A 26493-nucleotide genomic window follows, 5' to 3' on the forward strand; every position below is an offset into this window, starting at 1 on the left:
GATATGTGTTTATGTGAATGTCCTGATTAAGGTAAGCCTTGCTCAGTTAAAACTATACATACTTTTAAAGTAAACCTGACTCAGCTGGCATCTCAACCCTGCATTACAAGATCTACTGCAGCTGCTGGGCCATTCTTACCTGATCCATAGATATGCAACTGGCCAAAAGTATTTATAAATAACATCTTCTTTAATGCTAATAATACTAAATTGAATTTAAATTTGGAAAGAGCAGTTAGCCTTTACCAAATTGTAAATTTCATGATCCCAGGGTTAGGGGTTTTGGTACACTGTACCAGGGTGGGGCCCAACTAGTCATAGTGATTAAATCATTTGTTAAGACTTCTTTAATTTTGCTGATGCTAGATAAATGTTTAGGGGAAAAAGAAAGGGAGTAAAAAGTACCAAAAAGGTGAATTTAGTATCTCTAGGGGTTAAGAGGTTACAAGTCATTAGGGCATATTAAGGTCAATTTGGTAAAGAATTACTATAGACGTATCCCTGGGCACAAACTTGTTTTTGAAAATTTGCATGTAAAGCTGATAAATGATAAGTACTAATGTTAGTCATCTAAAAAAAATTTCATTTGGATTAATAAAGACTCACGGGGTAGTATCGTACAACGGTACATGATAAGATCCTGAGAGACATGATAATGCATATTTACAAAACATAATAGCTTTGTGTTTGACGTATGTCTTCTAGTAGTAATTAACCCAAGCTTAGCTTTTAATGAAGTGGCGGCCATGAAAAACCTATGAAAATGATAAAGAGGGAAATCGAGAGTGAGAAAAATGTATTATTTCAAGATTTAATTACATGTATGTCTGATCCTGCTAAGGAGTAACATGAATTCCATATCAAAATGTTAAAGTGTCAAGAGAATAAGGTTTGGGGAAATGAATTTTTTATCAAAATTGCACAAAAACTAGTTAAAACGATATAATCGATAATATTCATAACAATTTCAATAAATTGTTTCTTTAAAAAATATACAAAATGTTTGTGAAAAATATAGGAAATCTATCACATAATGGACTTGATAAATGATTTAATGAAAAACAGAGTTATTGCCCTTGGATTCAGTATTTTGAAACATATAATTTGATTATTCATATATAACTTGGACTTTTGGAATATTTCATGGTTAACAAGATTACATTTACAATAACTATTGAAAAAGACTCCTACAAAATTTATGTTCCTGTCATGCATAAATCTTATTAAATCATTAACTTTGCGAAATCTTATGACGTCTTAGGAGGGTGGAACTATGTTAAGGTAGCTCTCTACGTCAAGACTTGCATTTTATGACATTATGTAACAAGATGGCAATTCAAATCATGTTCGGTGAAATTATTTGTATCTGTAGATTTATTTGTCTATCATCGTAGATCAGTGGATAATGTATCAGGTTCACGCTGACCTTCAAATCCGCCAGACTGAGTGTCTTTTTTTGTTATTTATTGAAATTAAGTTTTGAAAATCAGGTTTTTTTCTTCGAAATGCATATTTTTTGTCGTTTGACATATGTACTTAATTACATATCATAATATCTTTCATGATTAAATCATTTTGTGCTGATTTTAGAAATTTTTTCAAGGTGTAATGAGCCACCTTAAAGAAAAAAATTAACCTGGGCTAATATCTTTTGAACCAAGGGGAATAGGATTGATATTTCACTTAAAGATGCCTCATGAAAAGACTTTTCTTTTGATATCAAGACTTGTGACCTTTACTGTGGACTTTGGCCTACTTTTCAAAAACTTTTAACTGGGCTATATCTTTTATATCAAAGGAAATTTGACTTTTATATTTTATATATATATATATGCCTCTTGAAGAGGCCCTTGTTTTGGTACCAAAGCATTTGACCTAATGACCTTGAACTTTGACTTACTGTTCCAAAACTTTGACCTTGGAGATATTTTTTGAATCAAGAGTGATCAGGCTTTCAAATATAGGTGCCTTGATCATTACAAGATATTTCTTTTGGTACCAGGACTATTGACCTTGGACTTTGACCTACTTTTCAAAAACATTACCCTTGGCTATATCTTTTGAACCAAGGGGGATAGAGATATGATATTTCATATTCAGATGCCTCATGACTAGGCCTTTCATGAAAGGCATCAAAACATTTGACCTAGTGGTGTTGGATTTTGACCTACTTTTCAAACACTTTAACCTTTTGAACTAAAGGAGATAGGTTAAGTAGAGTCAATTGCTTCCTGGTGACCTATGTTGTCTTATGACAACGCTTGTTGATTATTAAGCACAAAGTAGTTCATTTCAAATTTCACCAATTTAAACACTTTATAGGTCAATTTTTTAGTCTATGAACTCCAGACCTAGTGGTAGGAAAGTCCCTATGGCATCTACATGCCGGGTGTCCCACAGGCACATTTCCCTTATGCCAGACAAAATGTCGATATTACAAGATAAGATACATCAACTTCTTCACCACAGCTTGTTGTTCTTATCTCTTCATTACGTATACATGTATCTTTTAAAGATTAAATGACAGTGATAGCACATGCGTGTAAGACCTAATTACATTTAAGAGTTACAGGTAACGCATGCACAGCAAGTTTAATTTTGGGTACAAAGATGAAGTTCACCCTTTAGCTTTATCATCTACTGATAACCACAAACTTAAAGTCAGAGTGCTTTATATTCATACCAGCTGGTAATAAGGCTGGTCATGGTCAATGAACGAAAGGTACAATCCCTGTGATTTGAATGACTAGAATTGCTTTTGATTTATTATTAGGTCACTGGGGTCACTCCTGTGACATATAATCACTGTCTGTGTCTGTTGTTTAAAACATTTGAACAATTTTTACTTCTTCTGAGGAACTGCTCTTGTCAATTTTCACCACAATTGCTGTAAAACATCTTATATAATATGGAACTGTTTTAATGGAACTCGGTGGTTCCTGCCTTTTTGTTAGTAATTGCTGTAAAACATCTTATGTAATGCGGAACTGTTTTGGAATTCAGTGGTTCCTGCCTTTTTGTCAGTAATAGCATAAAACATCTTTTGTAATATGGAACTGGTTTGGAATTGTTAGTAGTGATGTACCGATTGTCGCCGACTTTCGATTGTCAGTCGCTATAACTGAAACGATGTGAATAATCGATTGTCATTTTGAAAATTGCCGACGTCGGTATTTTTTTTAATGCTGACGAAGCTGAATCATCCGATAAGATTGAATGATTGAATATTGTTTAACGTTTCTCTTGAGAATCTTTCACTCACATGGAGACGTCACCATTGCCGGTAAAGGCCTGCAAAATTTAGGTCTATGCACAGCGCTTACAGTCTTGATCTTTATCGTCCCACACCTGTTGTGACACGGGGCCTCGGATTTTGCCTCTTACAACAAGCAAGGGGTAATGAGGCTCTATTCTAACCGGGATCCCATAAGAACAACAAAAGTCTAGAGATCTATCCCTATCCTGGGAAAATACAATCGAAAGTATGGGATTATTAACTTCATATTTCTAATTATGATTTTGGATGTCTCCATATGAGTGAAAAATTCTCGAGAGAGACATTAATCAAGATACAATCAATCTAATGATTTTATTCTAATTAACTTAATATCTAGGGTAAAACATAAAGTATATTTATTATATTTATGCCATAAATTTGAAATCATTAAAATTCGATTATTTTTCGATTAATCAATCGAAAAGGTACATCCGATTAATCCGATCATCGATTACATTTTTTTCCCTGATTGCCCATCTCTAATTGTTAGTTAGATTGTTTGTTTTGTGAGCAGGAGGGTGTGGTGGTTAGAGTGTTTGTTTTGTGACTGGGATGTTGTGGTGGTTAGAATGTTTGTTTTGTGACTGGGAGGTTGTGGTGGTTAGAATTTTTGCTGTGTGACTGGGAAGTTGTGGGGGTTAGAATGTTTGTTTTGTGACTGGGAGGTTGTGGTGGTTAGAGTGTTTGCTGTGTGACTGGGAAGTTGTGGGGGTTAGAATGTTTGTTGTGTGAGTGGGAGGTTGTGGGGGTTAGAGTGTTTGTTGTGTGAGCAGGAGGTTGTGGTGGTTAGAGTGTTTTGTGAGCAGGAGGTTGTGGTGGTTAGAGTGTTTGCTGTGTGACTGGGAAGTTGTGGTGCTTAGAGTGTTTGTTGTGTGAGTGGGAGGTTGTGGGGGTTAGAGTGTTTGTTGTGTGAGCAGGAGGTTGTGGTGGTTAGAGTGTTTGTTGTGTGAGCAGGAGGTTGTGGTGGTTTGAGTGTTTGTTTTGTGAGCAGGAGGTTGTGGTGGTTTGAGTGTTTGTTTTGTGAGCAGGAGGTTGTGGTGGTTAGAGTGTTTGTTTTGTGAGCAGGAGGGTGTGGTGGTTAGAGTGTTTTGCTGTGTGACTGGGAGGTTGTGGTGGTTAGAGTGTTTTCTGTGGGAGGTTGTGGTGGTTAGAGTGTTTGTTTTGTGACTGGGAGGTTGTGGTGGTAGAATGTTTGCTGTGTGACTGGGAGGTTGTGGTGGTTAGAATGTTTGTTTTGTGACAGGGAGGTTGTGGTGGTTAGAATTTTTGTTTTGTGTCTGGGAGTTTGTGTAGGTTAGAGTGTTTGCTGTGTGACTGGGAGGTTGTGGTGGTTAGAGTGTTTGCTGTGTGACTGGGAGGTTGTGGTGGTTAGAGTGTTTGTTTTGTGACTGGGAGGTTGTGGTGGTTAGAGTGTTTGCTGTGTGACTGGGAGGTTGTGGTGGTTAGAGTGTTTGTTTTGTGAGCAGGAGGGTGTGGTGGTTAGAGTGTTTTGCTGTGTGACTGGGAGGTTGTGGTGGTTAGAGTGTTTTCTGTGGGAGGTTGTGGTGGTTAGAGTGTTTGTTTTGTGACTGGGAGGTTGTGGTGGTAGAATGTTTGCTGTGTGACTGGGAGGTTGTGGTGGTTAGAATGTTTGTTTTGTGACTGGGAGGTTGTGTAGGTTAGAGTGTTTGCTGTGTGACTGGGAGGTTGTGGTGGTTAGAATGTTTGCTGTGTGACTGGGAGGTTGTGGTTGTTAGAGTGTTTGTTGTGTGACTGGGAAGTTGTGGTGGTTAGAGTGTTTGTTGTGTGAGCAGGAGGTTGTGGTGGTTAGAGTGTTTGTTTTGTGAGCAGGAGGTTGTGGTGGTTAGAGTATTTGCTGTGTGACTGGGAGGTTGTGGTGGTTAGAATGTTTGCTGTGTGACTGGGAGGTTGTGGTGGTTAGAGTGTTTGCTGTGTGAGTGGGAGGTTGTAGTGGTTAGAATGTTTGCTGTGTGACTGGGAGGTTGTGGTGGTTAGAGTGTTTGTTTTGTGACTGGGAGGTTGTGTAGGTTAGAGTGTTTGTTGTGTGACTGGGAAGTTGTGGTGGTTAGAATGTTTGTTGTGTGACTGGGAGGTTGTGGTGGTTAGAGTGTTTGTTTTGTGAGCAGGAGGGTGTGGTGGTTAGAGTGTTTGTTTTGTGAGCAGGAGGTTGTGGTGGTTAAAATGTTTGCTGTGTGACTGGGAGGTTGTGGTGGTTAGAGTGTTTGTTTTGTGAGCAGGAGGGTGTGGTGGTTAGAGTGTTTGTTTTGTGAGCAGGAGGTTGTGGTGGTTAAAATGTTTGCTGTGTGACTGGGAGGTTGTGGTGGTTAGAGTGTTTGTTTTGTGACTGGGAGGTTGTGGTGGTTAGAATGTTTGCTGTGGGAGGTTGTGGTGGTTAGAGTGTTTGTTGTGTGACTGGGAGGTTGTGGTGGTAGAATGTTTGTTGTGTGACTGGGAGGTTGTGGTGGTTAGAATGTTTGTTTTGTGACAGGGAGGTTGTGGTGGTTAGAATGTTTGTTTTGTGTCTGGGAGTTTGTGTAGGTTAGAGTGTTTGCTGTGTGACTGGGAGGTTGTGGTGGTTAGAGTGTTTGTTTTGTGAGTAGGAGGGTGTGGTGGTTAGAGTGTTTGTTTTGTGAGCAGGAGGTTGTGGTGGTGAGAGTGTTTGCTGTGTGACTGGGAGGTTGTGGTGGTTAGAGTGTTTGTTTTGTGACTGGGAGGTTGTGGTGGTTAGAGTGTTTGCTGTGTGACTGGGAGGTTGTGGTGGTTAGAGTGTTTGTTTTGTGAGCAGGAGGTTGTGGTGGTTAGAGTGTTTTGCTGTGTGACTGGGAGGTTGTGGTGGTTAGAGTGTTTTCTGTGGGAGGTTGTGGTGGTTAGAGTGTTTGTTTTGTGACTGGGAGGTTGTGGTGGTAGAGTGTTTGTTTTGTGACTGGGAGGTTGTGGTGGTTAGAATGTTTGTTTTGTGACAGGGAGGTTGTGGTGGTTAGAATTTTTGTTTTGTGTCTGGGAGTTTGTGTAGGTTAGAGTGTTTGCTGTGTGACTGGGAGGTTGTGGTGGTTAGAGTGTTTGCTGTGTGACTGGGAGGTTGTGGTGGTTAGAGTGTTTGACTTGTGAGCAGGAGGTTGTGATGCTTAGAGTGTTTGTTTTGTGAGCGAGAGATTGTGGTGGATTCCATTCTGGCTGCTAGTATTTTGGTCTCTTCAACTTAAGACATATGAATAGGTAGAGCTGCTCCTTTACCAAATGTTTAACATTTAGAATTGAGAGTTGTAGGGATTTTGGATGAGACCCTACAAACCGAAGTCCTGTGTTGTGGCATGAGAAAAAAAAAAACCCCTCACTGCTGCAGCCCAGAACACCTTACATAAGTCTCAAAACTGAATTTGTAGCATTTCACCAGCAGCTGGTGTTGTCTCAAAATGGATGAAAAAGTTTTAATGGGACATGAATAAAATTCTAATAAATATTTACTCCTAAAGAACAAAAACTGGTGAGCATGGAGACCGCAGTCTTTATAACCCGGTCAGGTTAGCAGAAACATTGTAATTTTTAATCTAGGTCTCATTACCCAGTCAGGTTAGCAGAAACGCAGTGATTTTATGGTCATGCAGGTTAGCAGAAACACAGTAATTTTTAATCTAGCCTTACTACCCAGTCAGGTTAGCAGAAACAATAATTTTTATGGTCAGGTTAGCAGAAACACAGTAATTTTTAGTTCAGGCATTATTACCCAGTCAGCATAGCTGAAACAAAGTAATTTTTAGTCTAGGCCTTATTACCCGGTCAGGTTAGCAGAAACAGTAATTTTTATGGTCAGGTTAGCAGAAACACAGTAATTTTTATGGTCAGGTTAGAAGAAACACAGTAATTTTTAATTTAGCCATACTATACCCAGTCAGGTTAGCAGAAACAGTAATTTTTAATCTAGACATTACCCAGTCAGGTTAACAGAAACGCAATAATTCTTAATCTAGACCTTATTACCCGGTCAGGTTAGCAGAAACACAGTAATTTTTAATGGTCAGGTCAGCAGAAACACAGTATTTTATAGTTCAGACATTAATATTACCCGGTCAGGTTAACAGAAACACAGTAATTTTTATGATAGGGTTACCAGAAACACAGTAATTTTTAATCAAGGCCTTATTACCTGGTCAGGTTAGCAGAAACACAGTAATCTTTATGGTCAGGTTAGCAGAAACACAGTAATTTTTATGGTCAGGTCAGCAGAAACACAGTAATTTATAGTTCAGGCATTATTACCCTGCCAGGTCAGCAGAAACACAGTAATTTATAGTTCAGGCGTTATTACCCTGCCAGGTCAGCAGAAACACAGTAATTTTTAGTTCAGGCGTTATTACCCTGCCAGGTCAGCAGAAACACAGTAATTTATATGGTCAGGTCAGCAGAGACAGTAATTTATAGTTCAGGCATTATCACCCTGCCAGGTCAACAGAAACACAGTAATTTATAATTCAGACATTATTACCCTGCCAGGTCAGCAGAAACACAGTAATTTATAGTTCAGGCGTTATTACCCTGCCAGGTCAGCAGAAACACATTAATTTTTATGGTCAGGTCAGCAGAAACAGTAATTTATAGTTCAGGCATTATTACCCTGCCAGGTCAGCAGAAACACAGTAATTTATATGGTCAGGTCAGCAGAAACACAGTAATTTATATGGTCAGGTCAGCAGAAACAGTGATTTATATGGTGAGGTTAGCAGAAACACAGTAATTTATAATTCAGGCGTTATTACCCTGCCAGGTCAGCAGAAACACAGTAATTTTTATGGTCAGGTCAGCAGAAACAGTAATTTATAGTTCAGGCGTTATTACCCTGCCAGGTCAGCAGAAACACAGTAATTTATATGGTCAGGTCAGCAGAAACACAGTAATTTATATGGTCAGGTCAGCAGAAACAGTAATTTATATGGTGAGGTTAGCAGAAACACAGTAATTTATAATTCAGGCGTTATTACCCTGCCAGGTCAGCAGAAACACAGTAATTTATATGGTCAGGTCAGCAGAAACACAGTAATTTATATGGTCAGGTCAGCAGAAACACAGTAATTTATAGTTCAGGCGTTATTACCTGCCAGGTCAGCAGAAACACAGTAATTTATAGTTCAGGCATTATTACCTTGCCAGGTCAGCAGAAACACAGTAATTTATATGGTCAGGTCAGCAGAAACACAGTAATTTATAGTTCAGGCATTATTACCCTGCCAGGTCAGCAGAGACAGTAATTTATAGTTCAGGCATTATTACCCTGCCAGGTCAGCAGAAACACAGTAATTTATAGTTCAGGCATTATTACCCTGCCAGGTCAGCAGACACATTAATTTTTAGTTCAGGCATTATTACCCTGCCAGGTTAGCAGAAACACATTAATTTTTAGTTCAGGCATTATTACCCTACCAGGTTAGCAGAAGCACAGTAATTTATATGGTCAGGTCAGCAGAAACACAGTAATTTATAGTTCAGGCGTTATTACCTACCAGGTCAGCAGAAACACAGTAATTTATAGTTCAGGCATTATTACCTTGCCAGGTCAGCAGAAACACAGTAATTTATATGGTCAGGTCAGCAGAAACACAGTAATTTATAGTTCAGGCATTATTACCCTGCCAGGTCAGCAGAAACACAGTAATTTATAGTTCAGGCATTATTACCCTGCCAGGTCAGCAGACACATTAATTTTTAGTTCAGGCATTATTACCCTGCCAGGTTAGCAGAAACACATTAATTTTTAGTTCAGGCATTATTACCCTACCAGGTTAGCAGAAGCACAGTAATTTATATGGTCAGGTCAGCAGAAACACAGTAATTTATAGCTCAGGCGTTATTACCTGCCAGGTCAGCAGAAACACAGTAATTTATAGTTCAGGCATTATTACCTTGCCAGGTCAGCAGAAACACAGTAATTTATATGGTCAGGTCAGCAGAAACACAGTAATTTATAGTTCAGGCATTATTACCCTGCCAGGTCAGCAGAGACAGTAATTTATAGTTCAGGCATTATTACCCTGCCAGGTCAGCAGAAACACAGTAATTTATAGTTCAGGCATTATTACCCTGCCAGGTCAGCAGCGACACATTAATTTTTAGTTCAGGCATTATTACCCTGCCAGGTTAGCAGAAACACATTAATTTTTAGTTCAGGCATTATTACCCTACCAGGTTAGCAGAAGCACAGTAATTTTTATGGTCAGGTCAGCAGAAACACAGTAATTTTTATGGTCAGGTCAGCAGAAACAGTAATTTATAGTTCAGGCGTTATTACCCTGCCAGGTCAGCAGAAACACAGTAATTTATATGGTCAGGTCAGCAGAAACACAGTAATTTATATGGTCAGGTCAGCAGAGACAGTAATTTATAGTTCAGGCATTATTACCCTACCAGGTCAGCAGAAACACAGTAATTTATAATTCAGGCGTTATTACCCTGCCAGGTCAACAGAAACAGTAATTTTTAGTTCAGGCGTTATTACCCTGCCAGGTTAGCAGAAACACAATAATTTATAATTCAGGCATTATTACCCTGCCAGGTCAACAGAAACACAATAATTTATAGTTCAGGTGTTATTACCCTACCAGGTTAGCAGAAACACAATAATTTATAATTCAGGCGTTATTACCCTGCCAGGTCAACAGAAACACAATAATTTATAGTTCAGGCATTATTACCCTACCAGGTTAACAGAAACGCAGTAATTTTTAGTTCAGGCGTTATTACCCTTTGTAAAAAGTTATCTGTAGGCTCTTCTCTTATCGAACATTGACAGACTGTAACAAACAAGATAACTGATGACCTTGAGAGCAATCAACCTGAGTTCATAATAACCCGGTATCATAAACTGCTATCATGCACCCCAAATTTCATTTCTGTCAACCGCCTTGCTCCGGACTTGCATAAGCTAGATTTGTATTAATTAGAAAGGGGTAGATCTGTTCATAAGTCATTGTCTGTACAAATTAAGTGCTGCGTTGTTGCATTCTTTGTAACTCGGATGCTAGATGACATGGAAATGATATATTGTAACTTTAGTCTAACTTTTTGATTACCCGTAGTTGTTTTGACTCTAAGATGATGGGATATGCTAATTTGAAGGTAAGGAATTTTAATTAGAATTTTGAAAAAGTTTACTATTATATGAAATATATTGTCATCAGATGATGTTAAAAATGTGCAAACTGTCTTGAGGCAGTCTGCTGAGCTAATCTTGATGAGAGATTCTTGACTATTACAATGACACATGTTTAAGTCACGATGACTTCACATCTTTGTTGATAATTTTATAATTCAAATGTGACAGTGAACAGAAGACTACAGGTATATTGTTCAGTGGAAACGGTAAAGTGATTCTCTGGTATTACGTACGTGTGTACTACAAAAACATTTAATTGACTTCATTTGTTACTTAAACACTTTTAGGTCCTAGTGAAACTTGTAAAACCCACCGGCACTGAGTCATCATTAATTACCGCAGTCGATGAACCTTCTAACATGTGTAGTGTCATTGTGTGGCACGAAGTGTTTATTTCCAACGAGTTCATTGCCTCTGTTTTTAGTATAGGAGTATAAATGTTTCATTTCCAATGCATTTTCAGGAAGAACTGGTAGAAGATGATGTTCCCAGGAAACCCAAAACTGACGGTCTATATAACTCTTACATGATAATGAGTGATAGTTCCCTTACACAGAGGGACAATGAGCTCCAACACGCCAGTGATATGTCAACCGAGTCCAACAACAGCAGCACTGTCAGGGTGGACGTAAGTAACTGCATGTACATGTATATACCGAGTGTCTCACTTTCTTAAGTGAAATTACAAGTGCACTTAATGTGGGAGTGTATTATAAGAGCCCCCCCCCTCCCCTGGCCCTCACCAACATAACTCCAAGTCTGTTGAATGAGGTAATTAATGGTTGGGTTTATATCAGCATGTTTGTTCATTAGCAACAATGATATCATTTAGATTTAAGTAGAATTTATAAAACTTTTACTAATGTTGAACCTTTTTAATGGCCACTAGGATTTTGATGGGAAACATTTAGATGGGGGTGGGGTGGTATTTGTGATGACAGATTTCCTTATAATCACTATTTACCACTATTTTTAAGGAGGAATAATGTATACTACATACAGCTTTAAATTCACTCTTGGTAATTGTAGAGAATAATTTCGAAATCCTTTTTTTTTTTCATGCAGATTTAAGGTTGTTTGATGTGAATTCTCTATCTGATCAGATGAAATAAGTAGGTTATAACTATGAATATCACTGCAGTGTTTGTTGGGTTTTCGATATAAAGAAACCAGAAAGAATTAAACGACAGTAACAGAATTTAAACAGAAATATGTTGAAATAGGAAGCTGCAAAGTTTATTTTTCATTTAAATTATAGTTAAATATAGCTATTAATTCAAGTGAAAAGAAACACTGACAAAACAATGAATAAAATCACTGTAGGACCGGAACACATGATTTATGGATCGTCAGACAGTGACTTAATTCACTGAGTTTCACAGCTAGTCCACGAAATATAGAAAGAGGAAAAGGAACATATTGATATGTGTTTGGAAAGGAAATCAGTCATTATTGAGGAGCAGCATACTACTGTAAGAGAGTATAGAGTTGTCGCTAAACCTTAAAATTACAATTGGTAGGAAGTAGCACGAATCATAATTACAAACAAATTATTATACATGTATTTAACTGGTGTTACACCCAATCTAATTAAAATTAGATGTTAGATCCACTTGCATACGTATGTGAGCGGATCTAACATCTAATTTTAATTAGATTGTGTTACACCGATTTTAAAATTTTAGTCCTGATCCAGTGAGAGTGACTTTTTCTGAACTTTAAAACGATTTATCTGTTCATATATAAACAAGACGACCTTAAACTGTTCATAAACAAGATGACCTTAAACTCCTGTAAATCAATGATAACCTCACACAAGATGCTGCTCAAATAAATGCCTGATGTACATAAAAATATCACACATTATTTTTTAAGGAGAAAGTATTACATACTGTGTATGTCCCACAAATCAATTTTTATTCTCACTGTTTCACTGCAGACCAAAACTATGTAATTCAAAACTACAGTGAATAAAATCTATTCATATTTAGATATACTGTATACTTTAATTAACAATAGAAGTTAATTAAACTGTGGATTTATATTGGTGTGGAAGTGGATTTAGATTTTAAAAAAAACAAAACATGAAATTAACCTGTCTGGAATCAACAGCTTTACAATTCATATAAAACCTTTCGAATCTTCTGAAAATGTGTAGTGCTTTATAAACTGTAAAGAAATGGTTTTAATTAGGTGTTTGAGATATTTTCAAGAAGTTTTTCATCCCAAAATTATTTTATGCATATAGATGCACGGAATCTATGTTAAGTACAAAATGTTGAGAACTTCAAATGAATTTTGTAGATAGTTGATAAATTGAAATGAATTTTGTAGATAGTTGATAAATTGAAATGAATTTTGTAGATAGGTGATAAATTGAAATGAATTTTGTAGATAGGTGATAAATTGAAATGAATTTTGTAGATAGGTGATAAATTGAAATGAATTTTGTAGATAGGTGATAAATTGAAATGAATTTTGTAGATAGGTGATAAATTGAAATGAATTTTGTAGATAGGTGATATAGATGGAGAGGAGAGTTTGAATCTGACAACTACAACACTTAAGAGGTGCAAACAGCAGGTGCTTCGTCCATACTGGCGACTTCTTATGTTTGTAAGTGTTATAAATCAATATAAATTAATCCTCTCATGCTGGGAATTCTTGTGTTAGTGAGTATTATAAAGAGATTATACAATGCTCCTCTCATGCTGGGAATTCTCATGTTAGTATTATAAAGAGATTACACAATGCTCCTCACATGCTGGGAATTCTTATGTTAGTATTATAAAGAGATTATACAATGCTCCTCTCATGCTGGAAATTATCATGTTAGTATTATAAAGAGATTACACAATGCTCCTCTCATGCTGGGAATTCTATGTTAGTATCATATAGAGATACAATACTGATCCTCTCATGCTGGGAATTCTCATGTTAGTATCATATAGAGATTACACAATGCTCCTCTCATGCTGGGAATTCTATGTTAGTATCATATAGAGATTACACAATGCTCCTCTCATGCTGGGAATTCTGTGTTAGTATTATAAAGAGATTATACAATGCTCCTCTCATGCTGGGAATTCTCATGTTAGTAAGTATTATAGATTACAGAATACTCCTCTTATGCTGGATGTCATTTTACATGAATATAAAGGAATTTTTTTTCTCGAAAAATTCTTACTCAGATCAGCATGGCCATGTTAGTCATATTGATTTTGAGGCATCCTCACATTGTGTGGATTCAAGTTCAATTAAGTCACATCACCATGCAGTACGTAGGGGTCATGATATGAAATCAAAAATTTGTCGTTGGGCTAAAGAGAGTAGAGATCTTAAAACAATCGGAAGCAAGTTGACTTGGTGGACATTGTTACTAAATGATGCATAATGCTCCTGCAATGCTGGAAACACCCAATGCTTATAAGTATTATATAGAATACACAATCCTTTGGCCATGTTGAAGACTTTTCATGTTTGAAAGTATTACTTAATATACAATATGCCCTGGCCATGCATGTGATTTTGCATGTTTGTGAGTATTAGGCATTATACATTAGTGGAAAGTATCAATATTGTATGTCTATGTGAAAGAACAATATGATAAAGCTCTAGGCAGTATTGGTTAAATGTCTTATGTCTCAACTATATACTATATGTGTGTGAGCATGCAAGTGAGTGTATGTGTGTGAACATGTGTGTGTGTGTGTGTGTGTGTGTGAACGTGCATGTGTGTACAGTGTGTGTGTGTATGTGTGTGTGCAGAGATAAACTTGCATGTATACTGCTGGTGGATATTTTAGTTTTTACATTGACAAGTAGTCCTGAAATTCGTTTCTTGGTGACCATGATATTTTATTCCGTCCCAGACACAAACAGATGGATGGACAGAAAGACGGACGGACAAACACTGGACAAAGTGATCCCCATGTGTCTGCCATATGCTTTGCAGGTGATGCAGAATCACAGCAGTAAATTCCATGCCATCTCCATTAATGATTACATATTTGACTTTTGTAGATTGGATGGCGGGGGTTCGGCAGGGAGTCTGTTCACTTTACCAGTAAAAGATTGACTGTGTTGAACGTCGTGTACCCTATATTTGTTGTCTGCTTGTTACTGTATACCTATGTTTATGAGATTGTTGCGTGTCAATGGAAACTGGATCTTCACAAGGATACTCAGGTAAGACGTCATGTCTCGGACGTCACTCAGGTGAAACAGATGTCATGTCTCGGATATCTAGATGTTTTATCCCACTTACTGGTAGATGCAGTTACAATGTATTGGTAGAAAGCACAAAAATCTTGTAATGTGATTTTTTTTCATTTAAATGACAGATGTTAATTAAATTAAATTAAATATTGATTAACCTTAATCTGATCTGACTGATTAACCATTATCATATTCTGGTTTTCCTTAATTCTCTTCTGTCGGAGGAAGATCTGGAGGCCTATTAATTGTACTAAAGCCAGTCTGTCTTTTGGTTAACAACTTTAACTTTGGCCATTATCTTTTGAACCATAAATATAAAGATGAAGACTTCATGTATGATCCATGGTTAGGTCTAATAAAAAGCTTGTTTGAGATTGCCTTTGATGTCAAAGGGTGTAGCCTTTATTTCGTTTTCAGCAATAACTTGATAGAGTGTGTTTATATTTGCACCATGGCTGGAGCAATGAAAACTTTGTCTCAGATATTGTATTTGATATCAAAGGGTGGCATTTGTTACTAAAGATAAATATTTAGTTTCTTAGCAATACTTTAAAAAGGGTTTGAACATAATTGATTGGTGTAATGAAAATCTTGTCTGAGATTGCCTTTGGGATCATGGGTCCTAGGGTGTGGCCTCTGTTGCTAAAAATAAATGTTTAAGATTTCTGCATTAGAACCAGGCTATAATGGTCCCTTTATGGGAATTTTGTTCAAATTTTGTAGGATTGTTAGTCACCAAATGTAGTTGATCACATTCCACCGCCATTTTGATTTGTCAAATTTTACAGGAGTTATGGGACTTTGTTGAATTTGTACATTCGACTACACTATAGGATTAACACTTTGTGGACACAATCCCTCAGTGACCACTATACAGATTTTGTTCAAGTTATGCAGGATTGTTATTCACAATATGTAGTTGGACATATTCCACCGCAATTTTGATTCTACGAATTTTACAGTAGTTATTGGACTTTTGTGCAACTTTTTTTGTGTTGGTGGGGGACATATGGCTACACGTACACATAGCAGTCTTGTTACTTTTGCTTTGTAGCTTCCTCTCTGTTAGTTGTATAGTGTGACTTATTTGTCTTTTTACTTTAATCTGTTAATCAGAAATACATAGATGCAAATCCTGCACATGTGTAATGAATAATGTATTACAGTGTATCTCATGCTAAGATGAGCTTAATATGCAGTACTAGTGGAATGATCTATCGGTGCATCGTGATACTCATCTTCAGTTGGCTATGTATGGATAAATACACATGTCTGTTAAATGATGATACCTGTCATAGCGTTTTCCAAAAGTATCAGAACATCACAAGTCGGGTATTTTCAGTCCGCCAAGTAGAAAATAAAGGTAGAACTACAACAAAACATGGCGGACTACATAATCCGACTGGAAGCAAGTCAGGGGTATGGGAGAGGTTTGGCTTATCAGTTTATAAAAGGGAAAACGGTGTAAGAAACATTGATAAAACAAGTTTTTGCAAGATGTTTGGAGCATCGTGATACTTATTTTATTCTAGATGAGTATCTAGCTGAATATTGATTGATATTTTTTCTGTTTTGTTTGGAATTGAATAAATTTGAAATCCTTTCTCTATAGTTATGCCCCCGAGATCAAAGATTGGGGGGGGGGGGATATTGTTTTTGTCCTGTCTGTCATTCTGTCTAAAAATTTAACCTTGCTAATAACTTTTGAACAGTAAGTGCTAGAGCTTTGATATTTCATATGAGTATTCCTACAGTGACAAGACCTTTCTGTGGGTACTAAACCTTTTGACCTTGGCATTTGACCTACTTTTAAAAAATTTGACATTGGTCATAACTTCTAAATGGTAAATATTAGAGCTCTCATATTGCACATAAGCATTTCATGTGACAAGATCTTTCTACTGCTACCAAGATATTTGTCCTTGTGACCTTTATGGAGCGCCAAATTACATAAACTCAAATAATTGAAGATGTCTTCAATTATTTGAAGATATCATCAATTCATTTGATGCGCGCAACAATTTAATTAAAGATCCCTTCAAATAATTAATGATATCTTCAATTCTGAATTATTGCACGCATTAATTGAATTGATGATAGCATTAATTCTGCAGCTGAATTGATGCGGCTTTAATTGAATTGATGATCTCTTCAAATGAATTAATGATATCAACAATTGAATTGATGCGCGCTACAATTCAATTGAAGAGAGCAATAATTGATATAATGCACGCATTAAATCAATTGATGAGAGCAATAATTGAATTGATGCGCGCATTAATTCATTTGATGAGAGCAATAATTGATTTAATGCACGCATTAATTCAATTATTGCTCTCTTTAATTGAATTAATATCTTTAATTCATTTGAAGAGAGCAATAATTCTTTTAGAGAGAGCAACTATATAATTAAAGATATTTTCAATTCAACATATCCACAATTGAATTAATGATCTCTTTAATTGAATTGTTGCTCTCTTTAAAAGAATTGATGCGCGCATTAATTCCTTATACAAAAGCATTGTAAATAATTAAAAATATCTTCAATTAAATTAAAGAGATCATCAAATTATTTATACCGAGCTCTAAATTAATTATTGCGAGCAATATTTCTACGAAATTGATGCTCTCATCAATTGAATTGAAGAGAGCAATAATTGAATTAATGTGTGCATCAAATCTATTATTGCTCTCATTAATTCAATTGATGCTCTCATCAATTGAATTGAAGAGAGCAATAATTGAATTAATGTGCACAGTAAATCAATTATTGCTCTCATTAATTCAATTGATGCGTGCATTAATTCAATTGATGAAAGCAATAATTGAATTGAAGTGTGCATTAATTCATTTGATGAGAGCAATAAATGATTTAATGCGTGCATTAATTCAATTGAAGAGAGCAATAATTGAATTGAAGATATCTTCAATTATTTGAGTTTATGTTAATTTGGTGCTCCATAGACCTTGGCCATCTTTGAAATTGGTCATTATCGGGGGCATTTGTGTTTTACAAACGCATCTTGTTTTTATTGATGTGCAAAGTATCGCGATATGTATCGTATCGTGTGTCAAGTATTGTGATACGTATTGGATCGGCTAGAAAGGGTATCATCCCACTCCTACTTGGCAGGGTGTATTTTTCTGATTAGTACAGCCCACGGCTGCGTTTTAGATCATAGCAACTAGCCTAGCTGCTAGGCTAGATATCTAGGTCTATTGAAGGCAATGTATGAATTAACGCTTGTTATCCCTACATAGGGCTAGCCTAGATGTTTGTTTAATTTCATACCACTATCTAGCACTATGTAGGTAATATGATCTTGAACGCACTGGTCTGAATCCTGATAATTTTGTTATTTCTTGTAGGTCATCACTACAACTACCACCACTCCTGAGTCCACAGAAGCAAATATTAGTACCACAATGACGGGAGGTCAGAGTGTGGCCACACTGACCTTAGGCTCACCCCAGAATCTCACCAGCATGCACTGGATCGCCCCGTCTGAGCGTCCCGAGGCCTGTAAGCACATCATCACTACGTACGTCATTCCCAACACTCTCCACTTTGTGGCATACATTATGGGGATGGTTCACTTCAGACTACAAGAGAATGAACAACTGTATGCCATCATGGAAAAGGCAGGTTTTTGTAGATCTCTTCCCTATTCTCTAGTTTAGACAAATTGTTGTATGATTATAAGGCAGGTTTTAGTAGATCTCTTCCCTATTCTCTAGTTTAGACAAATTGTTGTATGATTATAAGGAAGGTTTTTGTAAATCTCTTTCCTATTCTCTTAAGTTTAGACAAATTGTTGTATGATTATAAGGTAGGTTTTTGTAGATCTCTTCCCTATTTTCTAATTTAGACAAATTGTTGTATGATTATAAGGCAGGTTTTTGTAAATCTCTTTCCTATTCTCTTAAGTTTAGACAAATTGTTGTATGATTATAAGGCAGGTTTTTGTAAATCTCTTTCCTATTCTCTTAAGTTTAGACAAATTGCTGTATGATTTTATTATATGTGTACAGAAGGATAGCAGTTTTGTCACATATTATTTCAGTACCAAAGTGATTTCAGCCCCTATTTGTATCATCCTGTGCCATTTCATCACTGTAGATTATATAGTTCTTTTTAATCCTAGTTTAAAATTCGCCTCATGATGTTTGGAGCAATTTGATTGTGTGCTAAATGCATCGATGTGAAAACATCCTCTGTGTACAAGACTGAAAAAGCAAGTGCAATGAATATTTTATCAGATACAGTTTGTGTTGTACTCCAGCTGATGTGTAGCTAATAAGGTATGGGACAGCTGGAATATAGAATTGATGCTTGGTACTGGTAATATGAGCATTTTGATACCATATAGGTTTCTGGGTACTGATTTGGACCAATTTTGATGAATGGTTCCAAATTGCTGAAATTTATATCTATATAGAAGATATTACGGGAGGATCATCAAACTAAGGAGGATTATCATACCTTCATCTCTTCAATTCATCAAACTTTGTATCCACCACAAACGTCTGCCATACAGTATTCGAGCTCATAGTTTTGATGTTAAAACTGACATTTAAATTTTACTGTAGGTTTTCCTACAAGCCACACCATCATATAGCAGAACAGCATCCCAGCAAAAGATGATCAAGAAGCTTAGGTGTGTATTTGTGTTATCAGGTAGTAATGAAAACACAGACCAGTGCGAAGTCGAAAGTGAGGTTTGTTTTCTCTTTTTGACATCTCAGTTTGACCTATGGGTTGGTAGTGTTAATATTCTATTTTAGAAACTAAAAAAATAAGAAAAATTTAAGGAGGGACATTGAATTAGCAGATCAATTTTATTTTATTTAGTTTATGATACAGCATAAACAAAATGTGGAGTCAATTTGCATTGCATAAAAATCTGAAATATGTTTTGAAATTTGAAATGACAGATTTAATTTTCTGTAAATAAATTAAATAGCATAAAAAATTTTGATGAAGAGTTGGTGCATTTTATCAACCTGGTCAAAAATGGAAAAGAAATAAACCTTTGCTGAATGATTTAATCAGCTTTTGGACATTCAATCAAGTTTTCAATCACTTGATAATGGGTAGAAATTAAGTGATTTCTTTTTTATTTAAAGGATACTGATGGCCGTGGGTGCAATCTGGGTGGCTGTCACGTTAGTGATGCAGGGACTGTATGAGTTTGCCTTTGACTTCCCCAAACTGCTCTTCTTTAAAAAAGTAGGGTAAGAGATTTTATATTTATATAAAAAAGACTTTTGGGAAACTCCATATTGTGTCCATGAAATTTTTTAATTTCTGTTTTATATTATGAATATCCATTAGGTGTTATTTCTGTTTAACAGTATGACTGTTCATTAGGTGTTATTTATATTTTACAATATGATTATTCATTAGATGTTATTTCTGTTTTATAGTATGACTGTTCATTGGGTGCTATTTCTGGGGTTTTCTGTTTAACATTATGAATATTCATTAGGTATTATTTCTGTTTTATAGTATGACTGTTCAGGGCTGTCACTGTCCTTTTTGGTACAGGGTCCCATTAGATTGGGAAAATTATCGACGTTTTGGGTCAAATTGGGAAATTTTACTTTCATACAATGATTTTAAAAGACAGACAAAAACAATATCTAGTAAGTTCAATTAGGTTTTATTTTTCAATTGATCACCTGGCTGCCAATCTATAAAGAGACTAGAGGTCTCTTGCGCAACTTTTCGGGCCTTGTCGAAAATGCGCAAGAAGTTATAAGTGAAAACGAAACTAACATGATTTAATTTTTTTTTTATACACACAATGAAACAGTTTATGATATTGGGAATTTCTAGGCAAATAAATTGGGAATTTTGGGATTTTTTCCCAATTGGGAAGGGTCCGTTTATCGGACCCAATTCAAAGTGATTGAAGGCCCTGCTGTTTATTGGGTGCTATTTCTGTTTTACATTATGAATATTCATTAGGTGTTATTTCTGTTTTATAGTATGACTGTTCATTGGGTGTTATTTCTGTTTTATAGTATGACTGTTCATTGGGTGCTATTTCTGTTTTATAGTATGACTGCTCATTGGGTGCTATTTCTGTTTTATAGTATGACTGCTCATTGGGTGTTATTTCTGTTTTATAGTATGACTGTTCATTGGGTGCTATTTCTGTTTTATAGTATGACTGTTCATTGGGTGCTATTTCTGTTTTATAGTATGACTGTTCATTGGGTGCTATTCAGTATTGAACTACTGGGAATCCTTATCCTGAACTCGGTGACATTGGCAGTGATAGCAAATTATGTTACACACTGTGAGATGGCCCTGTTCTACCTGAAGGGTCTGGCTCTCAGATTGCAGGAGAAGTCCTCAGAACTCAAGGCAGCAATGAAGGTCAGTTAAAAAAATCACACACTAAGTGCACACTATTGCATTTGAAATATTTCATGGACTTTAGAAATAAATTTCAAAGCACAAACTAGTGTGATTTATATTGAATTAGTTCATATTTTTAAGTATCTGAAATGTATATCAATTTCAAGGAATATGTCAAGGAAAAATATTTATTTGATGAAGTCCTTTAATGTTCATGTGGGAGACTTTTAACTTATATGGAGATGTAAGTGAAATCTTTTGATAGAATATGTAATTTCACTCATGATACGATTCACTGAACACAAACTTTGTGAATGATCTTGTCTTGGTTGTAGGACCTTCTGTTCATCAAACAGAACGTGAGTTTACTGAATGGACCAGTGGCGAGAATGACTGCTCTCATATCCGTCATATTTGCTGAACTCACTATCATTGGTATGCTTAATTTTAAAGGGACTGGTTCACGATTTTTGATAAAAATATTTTTCCTTTTTTATCGTAAACATTAAAAATATAACTAATTTAATGCTGACAGCCAAAATTTTGACCTTCTGAATGCAAGAATAATAGCAATATTTTAGCCTTAAATCTGTGTTATGTAAACAAAGACTCGAGTCTATTTATGTATACAAACAAACAAGTGATTTCAGAAATATTGATTTTGTAATATAAAACATCTTAATTTTGCATAATCTCAAATTTGAACTTCTAAATGACACATTTTGTCCCAAAAATGCTTGAAATGTGAAGATATAATAAACTTAGATCGATATCCGTTTCTTTTAAAAATTTCGTAAAAAATAGCATACCCCAATCTTTGTTTACAAAACAAATAATAAACTCTCTAAAATGAGCTTCTGTGATAATGTATACCCTTAATTTTTATGTGAACTCTTTTAAACACATTAGACAGAAGATTTTGATCATTAAAAGTGAAAAAGAAAATTTTAGGGAAAATCGTGAATTAGTCCCTTTAAGATTTATTTCTAGAGTTGGTTGAAAAATACTGTATCCTTGCAGCAAATCATAGGAATATAGAAGCATTTATCAATAAAATTGCAAAGGAAAACCAAACTTCGAAGAATAGATATTATCATTTTAAATGTTGATGGTGGTATGTAACAAACTTAATTTGTTTAAAGCAAAATTATAATGTTTTATGTAGTTTGCCAGGAAAAGATCAAAAATTTTACACCTTCAAGATTTATAAACTGGTATCGTTTTTGGTCTGTCTGTTTGGATAATTCAACAATGGCCATAGCTACAATGTATATACAAGGCAGAAAGCTTGGTATTTGGTGAACAGAATGGTATATGATGTATCAGTAGGTCAAGGTCAAATTTTATCTACAATTTAACTCTTAATGCAATCAGAGTCGTAGTGTTTCATGAACATGATTTGTTCTGATTGTTGGAGAATACAAGAGACTTGCCATTACATTTATATACAATATATTACAAATACAAGAGACTTGCAATTACATGTATATACAATATATTACAGGTATTGTTATTCTGGTACTGAACAAAAATGATTCCTTAAAAGTGTGGATATACAGGAGTTTCTTCCCTTTAGTTTGGCTCTTCATTCTTGTTGCTCCATTGTACCAGGTAAATCTTATATCATTTCATTATATTGGTCTTCTGTACATTTAATGAAACTCGAAGAAAGGTTGAATACATTGATAAAGTACAGTAAAACCCTGTTATCTCGAACTCGATGTGACTGAGAAAAAACTTTGAGATATCTAAGGATTCGAGATGTCAAGGTTAAATTACTTAAAGAATAAGTTCTTTGGGACTTCGGAATCACTTCGACATATTTAAGGTATTCGAAATATTGGTGTTCGAGATATTTAAGTTCAACTGTATTTGAATTACGTTGCAGGCAGCTCGAGTGAACTCGGTGTCAATAAGAATGAAGAAAATAGCCCTAGAGATGAAGGTCTTTGGGTACAAGAATTCCTCACAGCTAGAACTGGATTCCTTCATCTTGTTTGTCAGTGAGGCTAGGATGAAGGTAATACAAGTCTTATTCTTCTAGAATTCCTCAAAAGCTCTCTCAGCAAAACTGATACAAGTTTGTGAGCATGTTCATCTGAGTACAAAACTTGTATTCAGTTGCTCTTATTTATCCCGTCATTTAGTTTCTTGACTCCATGTTTACAGTAACAATAAAATGGCAAACATTACAAATGTATACAGTGAAACCTGTCTAATCCGACATACACTGGAAGACATTAAGTACAGTGAAACCTGTCAAATCCGATATACACTGATAGACATTAAGTACAGTGAAACCTGTCTAATCCGACATACACTGGAAGACATTAAGTACAGTGAAACCTGTCTAATCTGACATACACTGGGATACATTAAGTACAGTGAAACCTGTCAAATCCGATATACACTGATAGACATTAAGTACAGTGAAACCTGTCTAATCCAACATACACTGATAGACATTATAGGGACTCATTCACGATTTTCCTCCAACTTTTGTTTTTCACTTTAAATGTTCAAAATCTACTGTCCAATATGTTTAGAAGGTTTCACAAAAAAATCAGGTTATTCATCATGACAGAAGCTCATGATAGAGAGTTTGTTATTTGTTTTGAAAACAAAGATTGAGGTGTGTTATTGTTTACAGGGTTTTCAAAATATATGGATATTGATCCAAGTTTAGTATATATATCACGTCTCAAGTATACTTTAGGTAAAATGTGTCATTTAAAAGTTAAAATTTGTGATTGTACAAAATGAAGATGCTTTAAATTACAAAATTAATGTTTCACTGGTTTGTTTGTTTACATAAAAAGACTCGAGACTTTGTTTACATAAAACAGAATCAAAGCTAAAATATTGCTCTTATCCTTGCAATCAGACGGTCCAAATTTTGGTTGTCATCATTAAATAAGCTATATTTTTAATTTGTAACATCAAAAATGAAAACATTTTTTTCGAAAAACATGAACCAGTCCCTTTAAGTACAGTGAAACCTGTCTAATCCGACATACACTGGGAGACATTAAGTACAGTGAAACCTTTCTAATCCGACATACACTGGGATACATTAAGTACAGTGAAACCTGTCTTATTCAACATACACTGAGAGATAAATTTTAGTCAGAATACAGAGTGTGTCAGAATAAACAGTGTAAACAACAATGAAATGAAATTTAGATTGACAATAAAGGGTCAGAATCCCCAGTGAAACAGATTGCATAGGTGTCAGATTAGGCAGTCTTCATTGCATTAGATTGCACTTTCTTGTTATCTAATGAAAACTTGATCTTCTATTTCAGGCTAAGCTTTTCCACATTCCCATTCTGCCTCGGTATCTGATAGCAGTGTTTGTCCTAGGCTCCTTCATTCTTCTGGTCCTGTTCCAAACCAGCGTCATAGGTCCTGTCAACTACTGGTTCTAGTCAATGACAAGAAACTCACACAAGTACAGGCCCTGTCAACCACTAGTTCTAGTCAATGACAAAGAAACTCACACAAATACTCGAGGATAGTCAATGACAAAAATCTCGCACAAATACTCGAGGATCAGCTGTGATCCAGTGAGGCTTAGTTTTATTGGTCCGCTACCAAGAAAGACGAAGGCAATAACTAGTTTCTGCTCCGTCTGTACGTGCCACTGTCCTTCTTTCAAAACTTTATTCTCTAGACTTTTTCCCTCATCATGCTTTGATGAAGGGAGCTGGAATTTTGTTTATGATATGATAATATATGTTTACAGATAAAGTTTTAAGTTTTGTCACAGTTGACTGATCGATTTTGAGATTTTTGTAGTGAAGGTAGTTTCGTAGACTTTTTTTTCTATTCTGCTTTAATTTAGGAAACTGAAATTTGATATGTGGTTTTCTTATAAGGAGATACAGATTACACCTTATTTTCATTGTTGACTCATTCTAACAAAAATTGTAAGACATAGTTTTATGGTTGAGTGAACGTCTTTAAGTCTTGTAGTCTGTCTAGTTCTCTGTACCTTTTTTTGTGAAATCCATGTAAGTTACTGAAATAAAATTCATCTTCATTCTTTTTTATAATTAAACAGTGGACTGTTGGCATAAGATCATTCAGACAGATTATTCATGTAAAATATCACGTGAACAATTAAACCTGTGGGGGACATATATTGCTTGCTATACTTACAGATTTTGCTTGTTTAAATTCAGTTACTATGATAAATGTCTTAGTGTTGATTGTAAATGATTTAAGACTGATTACTCCAAAACAATTGGTGTCAAGTTTTTGATGATGTTCAGTTTTCTTCTTTTTTATATTTGAATGACAAAATAACTCTAATAGAAGCCTGGGGGTGGGTGGGTGGGTGGGTGGGGGCAAAATCACTCTAATAGAAGCCTGGGGGGTGGGGGTAAAATCACTCTAATAGAAGCCCGGGGGATGGGGGTGGGGGATTTTTACCATTAGATAACAATGATATGTACTACCAAACACTCCATGTATTACTGTGTTCATGTTACAATGATGTCACAATAATTGCTAATGTCATTTTAATAATAAACTGTTTGTTTTTGTGTATGCATTTCACTTAATATCTTGTCACACTAAAATATTGATGAACTCTGACCTCATATTTTGAAGCACATATTGGTGTACATGAACATTCTCTATGTGTAGGTAATATCTACTTATGTAAGTTACACAGCTCGGTGTAATAATTAAATTACCTGGTATCTTTGTTTCGATTGGTATGTTTGACAATACACAAGGAGATTGGAATTTGATATTTATAATGTATGGTGTTTGCTGTATGACAATCTGCACAATGAGATTGGGAATTTGATATTATGTATGGTTTGATTGGTATGTTTGACAATACACAAGGAGATTTGGAATTTGATATTATGTATGGTTTGATTGCTGTTTGTGTGATTGCTATATGGTTTTTTTTATGTATGCTTCACTTTATACACATCCAAAATAGAATGTCATTTATGGTTGTTTCAAGGGAGGAAACTCCTGTACTGTATACACAGTGTAGGATTCTGCTGAGAGTTGTACATTATTGTGTTATTACTGTGTATTTGTAGTCAACTTCAATTTATAATTATACACATGCACTTATAGATCAATATACATCAAAGACTGTTCTGTGATAAATAATTGTTAAAAATCAGCCATTACTTTGTTGAATATTGGATTTATATTTATGCAATGATAATCTATATTATACATGTTGTAAGTAACTTTACAATATGATTGCTATATATTATGTTGTGGCTTGTCTCTGTTACATTTGTAGCTGAGATACCAATACAATTTGTTGAAATGTTAATAAAATAATTGTGAATTTCAGAAGTGTGTTTGTTCCAAATTGTCATAGTAGATTTATAGAATGCCAAAAATAACAAGAAGTAGATCTCTAGAACACTCAAAATAACAGGAAGTAGATCTATAGAACACTCTATATAACAGAAAGTAGATCTATAGAATACTCTAAATAATGAAGTAGAT

The 26493-nt window shown here is 35.4% G+C and overlaps 1 protein-coding gene across 3 annotated transcripts in view; it reads left to right on the top strand.

Annotated features, from left to right (window-relative positions):
* The window catches only part of LOC125659305 (uncharacterized), a 32621-nt gene extending 6287 nt beyond the window's left edge, over window positions 1–26334 (top strand). The window contains exons 2-13 of one of the 3 annotated variants that reach the window (XM_056149318.1): window positions 10345–10384; window positions 10885–11049; window positions 12936–13037; window positions 14445–14609; window positions 18009–18281; window positions 19230–19297; window positions 19767–19874; window positions 20847–21024; window positions 21342–21441; window positions 22511–22617; window positions 22895–23026; window positions 24312–26334. In XM_056149318.1, the coding sequence (XP_056005293.1) occupies window positions 10345–10384; window positions 10885–11049; window positions 12936–13037; window positions 14445–14609; window positions 18009–18281; window positions 19230–19297; window positions 19767–19874; window positions 20847–21024; window positions 21342–21441; window positions 22511–22617; window positions 22895–23026; window positions 24312–24434 (1561 nt within the window). In that variant the 3' untranslated portion in view covers window positions 24435–26334. Of the gene's footprint in view, window positions 1–10344; window positions 10385–10884; window positions 11050–12935; window positions 13038–14444; window positions 14610–18008; window positions 18282–19229; window positions 19298–19766; window positions 19875–20846; window positions 21025–21341; window positions 21442–22510; window positions 22618–22894; window positions 23027–24311 lie in introns of those variants that run through there. The other 2 variants (XM_056149317.1, XM_056149319.1) reach the window with 2 other exon arrangements.
* The last annotated feature ends 159 nt before the right edge of the window (window positions 26335–26493 follow it).

This window comes from Ostrea edulis, chromosome 9, assembly GCF_947568905.1.
Source record: "Ostrea edulis chromosome 9, xbOstEdul1.1, whole genome shotgun sequence".
In the NCBI taxonomy this organism is placed as follows: domain Eukaryota; kingdom Metazoa; phylum Mollusca; class Bivalvia; order Ostreida; family Ostreidae; genus Ostrea; species Ostrea edulis.